This window comes from Ylistrum balloti, unplaced genomic scaffold, assembly GCF_031769215.1.
Source record: "Ylistrum balloti isolate Yb309-2 unplaced genomic scaffold, AGI_CSIRO_Ybal_v1 Utg370858, whole genome shotgun sequence".
Lineage (NCBI taxonomy): Eukaryota > Metazoa > Mollusca > Bivalvia > Pectinida > Pectinidae > Ylistrum > Ylistrum balloti.
Window position 1 is genome coordinate 271,492 of NW_026782492.1, and position 7,513 is coordinate 279,004.

The 7,513-nt window shown below is 35.6% G+C and overlaps 1 protein-coding gene across 1 annotated transcript; it reads right to left on the minus strand.

Moving 5' to 3' along the window:
- Positions 1-224: 224 nt before the first annotated feature.
- On the minus strand, positions 225-7,126 carry LOC132559131 (homeobox protein cut-like 2). The gene is made up of 4 exons (XM_060223738.1): positions 7,037-7,126; positions 2,361-2,480; positions 1,678-1,936; positions 225-967 (listed from the first exon to the last, which is right to left on the minus strand). Exons 1-4 carry the CDS (start codon positions 7,124-7,126, stop codon positions 225-227), a joined length of 1,212 nt encoding a protein of 403 aa, XP_060079721.1.
- Between the last annotated feature and the right edge of the window lie 387 nt (positions 7,127-7,513).

Below are 7,513 nucleotides of genomic sequence, written 5' to 3' on the forward strand. Positions count from 1 at the left end.
TTTCAATTCTTGAATATGTAACGAAAGCAACTCAAAAAATCATATCCATCTCTTACTAGATTGATGATTTTTTTTATTTCTTTTTTACTTTGAATCTGTAACTATCAACTAAACTTCAAAGATGAGTCAGTATTGATTTCATATGCAATGGAAATGGAAATGAACAGAAATCTGACAATGTTCAGTTTTATGATTTTACTGTATTTCTACATGTTAAACACTCATTATGTAGGGGTATTAACTGTGTTATTACTAGTAGAAAAGTTAAGAGGTTGGTCTCTATTATTACTATCTGTGGGTTTGTCACTTATTTCACATTTCTGTTGAAACTCTACTTTGATTGACTTTTGAAGTATGTCGGACTGCGTAGTCGTTTCTGTCATAGTACTATCAGGTACATGACTTTGTCCTCGAGAAGAAGAATAACTCTGACCATTTAAATGACTTTGACCTTGTAAATGAGCTGGTAAAAGTCGATTTACATACGGCTTGCTCTTAACATGAGCAGCCATTGGTAAAGACTGACCACGGAATGAGTCCGAGAGGTCAGAGGATGAAAGACTAGCGGAATTTTGACCTTGTAAACTTGGAGGTAGATGTGACATACTTTGTAATAAATGAGTTGAGAGATTAAACGGCGTTGCGTGACTATGTGGAAAGCTTGCCGCTTGTAAACTAGCATCAGTTCTACTGGTAGATGAGGTAACTGTATCCATAGCACCAGCAGTCTTTCTGGAGAAATTTGATTGGCTGAGCATTTTCTTTGCTGGGAATCCTCGTGCACGCTGATTCTGAAACCAGATGGTGATTCGGTCGACAGGGGCCCCAAGTTTCTCAGCAAGAAGTGCTCGAGTTGACAGATTTGGATTTGGGTCCTCCTCAAAGAACCGACACAGTACCATCAACTGAAAAACTGTGAACTTTTCTCTACGACCAAATCCATCCTTAGGGCCGGTCTTCTTATATTCTGAAGAAAAAACAATGTATTTGTATTATTGATGCAGTTATCATTGATCCTACAGCCGAGTGACTGTTCAGTCAATTCTAATGGTGACTCTACCGTTAGCAAGAACTTTAAGTTTGCTAAAGCTGGATTTCATCTCGCACAACAAACGGTTTGTTAAAATGATATAATCGACCTAATAAGAACATTCTTTCACAAATACTTCTTGGAATACAGAAACATTGCATGCAAATTCCCAAGACTTTCTGACATTAAAACCCATTTTCATTTCACATACTAGACATTATCTTCAAAAATACTCAGGCTATAGTTATAGAGATGTAGACCTAGATTTTCATGGCAGACCTGATACATGTGACAAAGTGTTGCTGATAAAACTGAAGAAGCTTACTCTTCTGGAACCCCTGATGTTTTTCTCTTTTAATTTTCAAAGCTATTTGTGTTCATCTATCAACCGTTAATATTTTGCCTCAATTCAATGGTTTCAAGTTTGACTTCTGTTGACATGTTTAAATTGTCTTGTTCTTTTATCAAATACTAGGTATTCATATTCATCATTCAAACCCATAATAAGATGATGAATTAACTTATTGAAAGAGATCCATGAAGTAACTATTTCTTCATTTCCACAATCCTCCTGAAATTTCCTTTCTTTTCTTATTGATCTACTTAGTAAAATTTTATTCTTCTATTCAACAACTTTCATGGCTTACCTTTTGATTTCTGTAGTAGAGACATGGTGTGTTTCTGTTCGTCTGTACTGTCTAGCCACCGTCGCATACGTACATATGGAACACGACCACGGGGACTGAGTTCGTGCCACTGTTTATTACGACCTTTGTCCAACAGAAAACTGAGGTTGCCTTGACTGGTCTTCTCCATAATATTCTTAGCTGCAAACCGTTGTGAAATTCCAAATTTCTCCAACACATCTTTGAATTCTTTAACTGTACTTGGTATATCAACTTCACTCTAGAAACAGATATGAATTTTTTTCCTTGTAAAATGATTTGACAGTAATTGATATGTAAATAGATTCAATGGCTAACACAATTCAGTAATTTTCAGTGATTACGTTCTGTACAAGCAATGCAATAAAATTCAAACTACATTTAATAAGTTTAAATCAGACATAAACTTGTGACAATGATCAAAGTTGTGATAATTTTCACATTGACACCTTCAGAGGTTAATACATAGCATACCTTACAATACAGTGATGTATCTCTTGGGACCCTAGATGATGTGTTGAACTGATAACCTTCGACCCATGATAAAACTGACTCCAGATGATGTGTTAAACTGATAACCTTTGACCCCTGATAAACTGACCCCCCCCCCCCCCCAAAAAAAATGATGTGTTGAACTGATAACCTTTGACCCCTGATAAACTGACCCCAGATGATGTGTTGAACTGGTCCTGTAGTTGTTGGTAGATGTTATGAAACTGACTGAGCGGCTGTCCATCACTGTTTTCCGTTTCCTCCAAACCGCTGTCCGGAGGCTGAGGGTCCTCCTATATAAAACAAATGAAAAGAGAAATGTTTATAAACTACCTTAGGGTATAGTTTTTTGTATGAAAACTTTTAGATAAAATATAATCTGTTGTGAGGAAGGTAGGTAAATAACATTTTGAAACATGTACATATATATGTTCTTGATGTTATTTATTTTATGAACCTAGCACAGTTACTATATCTTTGTATCTTGTAAAATAATCCCAGAAGTGAAGACAAACTTTGACCTCAAAGAAGGCAGCAGGCTGATTACAAGACAATCCATGAAATAATATTTGTTAACATTTTAATAAATTGCAATAGACATGAGTGGACTTATTAGCAGGTATGGGGTAATTACTGGATGAATATGGTATGTACGGTAGTGATCTCTAACACGTCATCCACAAGGCTGAAACTTTAATTTTAGTAGTATTGATTAAAATAACAACACTTTGTCTCCTAACAAACAGCTAGCTGTTCTACATCTCTCTTTACACTCCAATTTGTTTTTCTCCCTCTTACTCTCTCTCTCTAAAACATCTGGTTTTTAATATAAGTTAAAGGTTTTTTTGGGTTTTTTGCCCTACTAACAACACTTGTACAAATTTGTATATACATGTATTCAACCTGTGCCACTATTATTTATTTATGATAGATCTTGCAAAAAGGAAAGTAATTTATACTAATACATGCACCCTGAATGATATCATAACATCTTTCCAACAAATTTCGGGATTACTAATGCATGGTACAGCCTAGTACAGATTCTGGATCTGTACATTACAGGGCTTTATTAGGAAAATACATTACTCACCAACTTACCAACCCTCTACCTAATCAATACATACATATGTAAGTCTATATTACGAGCATCATTTGTATATACTACTATAAGGTGGAACAGGTGTTTGTTATGTTACCAGTCTACATTTCCAGCAGCTCTTACAGTAAACAGCATGCTAGTTTCCTGTACTGAAATACTGCAGAAAAACGAAACCTATCAAGTACCATTCACCAAATTAGGTGAAATTAATAGGCAGAAATTTAATGCTACCATATTAGATCTTAAACTCAAGCCAGATAGGCCATAATTATATAATAAAGCTGATATAGTAGAACCCAAAACCACAAGTCCCAAGTATAACTGTGACAATAAATAAATGTCATTTTACACAATTTCTAAATATGTTTATCCTTCCAGGTTAATTGATATTTGTACAAATTTTGTACCATTATACATTGCAATATAGCAAGGAAACCAAGAAATGAAGTGTTATTTATCAGCCTAACAAAACAAAATCTTTTTTCCTCAAGGGGATAGGGGGTGGGATTCTTGTTCTGAACCCAAATAAATGTTTTCACTCCTAGCAACTTCCATCCATATTTAGGGAATCTTACTGGAAATACAGGTAAGATAAATGATATTACATTACCATTGATGAATTTATGTTTCAGGGTGTGGTGCAAAGGTCAATGTCAAAGTCACCATTTATAGTATATTTGTATTGTGGTAGGTCAGGGGCATTCAAGTCTTACAGACATCTCTAGTTACATCTCAAAACGTATATCTAAAAATGATTTTCTTCTGTTTTTTTTTAAATTCTATGATTTTAACACCACCTTGATTTTGCATTAAATAAATCTACTTATGGTATACTGATTTTAATGTATGTATGAATTTGTGGGTTAAGCCTTTAAACACATGAAATCAATGCAAACAAATCCTACACAAAAATTAATGGTTTCACAAAATGTCACAAGCGTAATATACCCTAGAGCATTTTTCATTGGCTGCAAAAGTCAGAAATTGATTGTGATGTAATAATATGGACAATGATGTTTCCTTTACAAACTACAGTAACTTAACTCCTCCCAAGGAGGAACCACAGTTTTGGTAAAACACCTTATAATTAAGACCCTTCCATCCATGGGGCCTCAGATGATGATTTTTTAAACTTCAATACATTAGGCCCCTGTTGCCCCAACCCCGTTGCCCCTCCCCAACAGGGACAGGTGGTTCACTATTTGTGTTCCTGATCACCTTCAGCCATGGAAGGTTTCTACCTTGTTTACAGCCAGCTTTTGATCAGGTACGTTGTAGCATGGTTGTCATATCTATCTAACGAAACACAAGCCCATGCCTGGTAATATGCCCATCCATATCTATTGATGTTGAGCAAAAAATACAAGCAAATGCTATTCTGTTGTCCTGCAATAAGCCTGGAAACCAGCACTTGACATAGAAATAACCAGACTATCTGTGTTCACCCTATCATAGTTAGGTTACAAGTACAGGTACTACATGTGGTCGACCTCATCAAGACCAGTCACCTGTATGTGTCAGCTGTCAATCAAATGATCACCTTTAATCTCTATGTTAATACATACCACCTGTATACCAGTATGTAATAAAGCTAGTGTCAGCAGCTTCATAATTTACTTTTTATAAATAAAAAAAAAGAAACAAGAGGCCCAAGGGGCCTTTATTGTCACCTGGCTAATTTTGCTATTCAGACATTTAATAAAGAATTCAAAATATGACAAACAATTTCTAATATAATTTCCCATAAGGTCTTGCCCATGTGGTCAAACAGATCAGAATCACTATCCATAGAAATTGCTTCAGAACGAACTTGGACAATATCCTTGTATGGCAGAGGTACTTTTAAGAACTTATCTTTCTCCAACTGAGCCCACCAATCCTTCCCTAGCACTTAGTCCCTTTCACCCAACAATGCTTCAGACTCAATTTCATCAAAATCCAATCATTCCTACAGAAGGAGTAGGATTTTTAAAGAATTAGCTACATCAACCATATTGGACCTTATCCCACAGGCAACAGGATGCTGAGACCTACCATTTACACAAAATGGCTCCCCTTCACCCAACAATGCTTCAGACTAAATTTGGACAAAATCCATGAATTCCTACAGGAGGAGAAGGGTTTTAAAGCATATTCTCTATTATCCATATTGGGTCCTGTCCCTCAGGTTCCAGGGGGCCAAGACCTACCATTTATACCAAACATTCCTTTCACCTAACAATGTTTCAGATCAAAAGTTGCAGATGGATGACAGATGTCGCAGCATGCCATAAATCGGTCCTTCTGGACAGGTGAGCTAAAAATTTCACAAAAATATTTAATTTGCACAATAATGAATGCTGTTTGTTTATTTAATTTTCATTAAGTTTATCCCTTCTGAACAACCACTTTGGTAGTTTAAAGTCAGTGTCTCCTAAGCAGCCAGGGACTGCTTCACTGCATGAACATCAACCATATCTATTTTCTAGAATATTTCAGTAAAGGGTCTTGCCTAAAGTTAAAAACACATAGTGCACTTGGTCAGTGATTTCAGAATTTTTCGAGAAACACAAAAAAAAAAAAAAAAAATTGGAAAATTGTATAAGGAAACCAAAAGCCTTAAGTCTTCATCTGGGGTTAGCATAGTGTGATGTTTATCTACAATGCTAAGGTGACAGCTATAATAATACATAGGATTACTAGTAGAAACAGTGCATGTAATATGTAATATTATGAGAGGATGTCACATGTAAATGCACTTGACAATACATGTACAATTTGAATTGGTGTTTAAATGTAATCATATTCTACCATCATCTCTGGTCAGCTGGTTTACCAGGGTAACATTAAATATGTTATAATGCACCCCAGCTGGGTTCACTCACAAAAATATGACCAATTGTATTCAGTATAGAGCAGTAAATTAAAGTGCATGTAGGCCAAGGAACCGTTTTGCACAATAATTGTTAAACTAATGTCATGTAATTACATCTCAGTCTGAGCTGAAATAAAACAAATACTGGTTTGAATTAAATAAAATATCATCTGAACTGTTGATGCGATAAAAAGTAGTTTAAGGTTTTTGAATACATTTTTCAATATGTCTACTTTCATTATCAAATTGAGAACAAATAAATAGTTTGAATCTATTTGGTCAAATGTATGTTACATACAAAACAGCTGTTCAGAAATATCTGTTGAAATCCTCTGAATAGTTATGAACCTTAGCTTGCTAACATGAAAATTCTTTTCAAATACAACCCTAAATTTTAATTTCATAACCCTCAGTTTGTATATAGGTTGTTGTTATGGTATACAAGCATTTAAAAATTACATATCTACAGTTCGACTACCAGCAGAATACAAGAAAACTTCTAGACAGCTAGATATACATATGTATATATATACAGTTTTGTATATGTGTACTGTGTGAACTGAAATTCATCATATCAACACACAACATTAAAGTTGTCGCATTTATTTCTGTCATTATTTATAATTATTTCATTCATTTATTCATTCATTATACTAATTAAGATTAACTTAAAAATACAGCTCACTTTGAAACACGGATGTGTATACGTCTGATACGATAAAGAAAGTGGATGTTTCACATGCTTATGACCAAGTCTTCTAGCTACCAGCTGATCAGCCCAGTACAAGGTAATAATATTTGGGGCTCAAGAGAGGGGTATTTCGGCATGATAATTGGTCTAAAGCCAAGTTAAACGTAAAGGTCACTCTCTATAAATATTTCCGATATATACTTACCTCCATCGCTTGTTCCTTCATTTGAGAAACTTGCTGAACCCAAGCAGCAGTTCTTTCCAGGGTATCAAGGTTTATTTGAGTATTTTCCATTCTGCTGTCGTGGTTGTTTTAGATACCCTGTCGGAGGCCCCTCTTTGTACCTACTGACACGGAATATTCACTCCACTTTGATGTTGCCGCTCCGTCCGTATAGGTATATATTGTTACTTATACAGGCAATATATGTTTATCCAGTGTATGGTACGTAGATCCTAATATCCACAAATATCAAAACACCATGGTGAAACTTGAATTATGTCGTATCGTCAGCCAAACGTAATGTTTTCCCATGAACTTCTTGGTCGCATGACAAGTAAACACCACACACAATTTGTTTTCTGTGTCTCCCACAAGGTGGGGCCGTATTCCGGTGGTGAGCGTCCCTGTTCGGTGATACTGGCCCCGAGGGAATGGCGCTCGTCAGCCAATCAGATTCAG

What these genes read in the sequence shown, in the direction of transcription:
- LOC132559131 (XM_060223738.1), bottom strand. Translation starts at nt 7,126, where the DNA reads ATGGAAAATACTCAAATAAACCTTGATACCCTGGAAAGAACTGCTGCT. An exon ending in TGAAGGAACAAGCGATGGAG is followed by an intron (nt 2,481 to 7,036) that starts GTAAGTATATAT and finishes TGTTTTATATAG; the next exon opens with GAGGACCCTCAGCCTCCGGA. An exon ending in AGTTCAACACATCATCTGGG is followed by an intron (nt 1,937 to 2,360) that starts GTCAGTTTATCA and finishes ATCTGTTTCTAG; the next exon opens with AGTGAAGTTGATATACCAAG.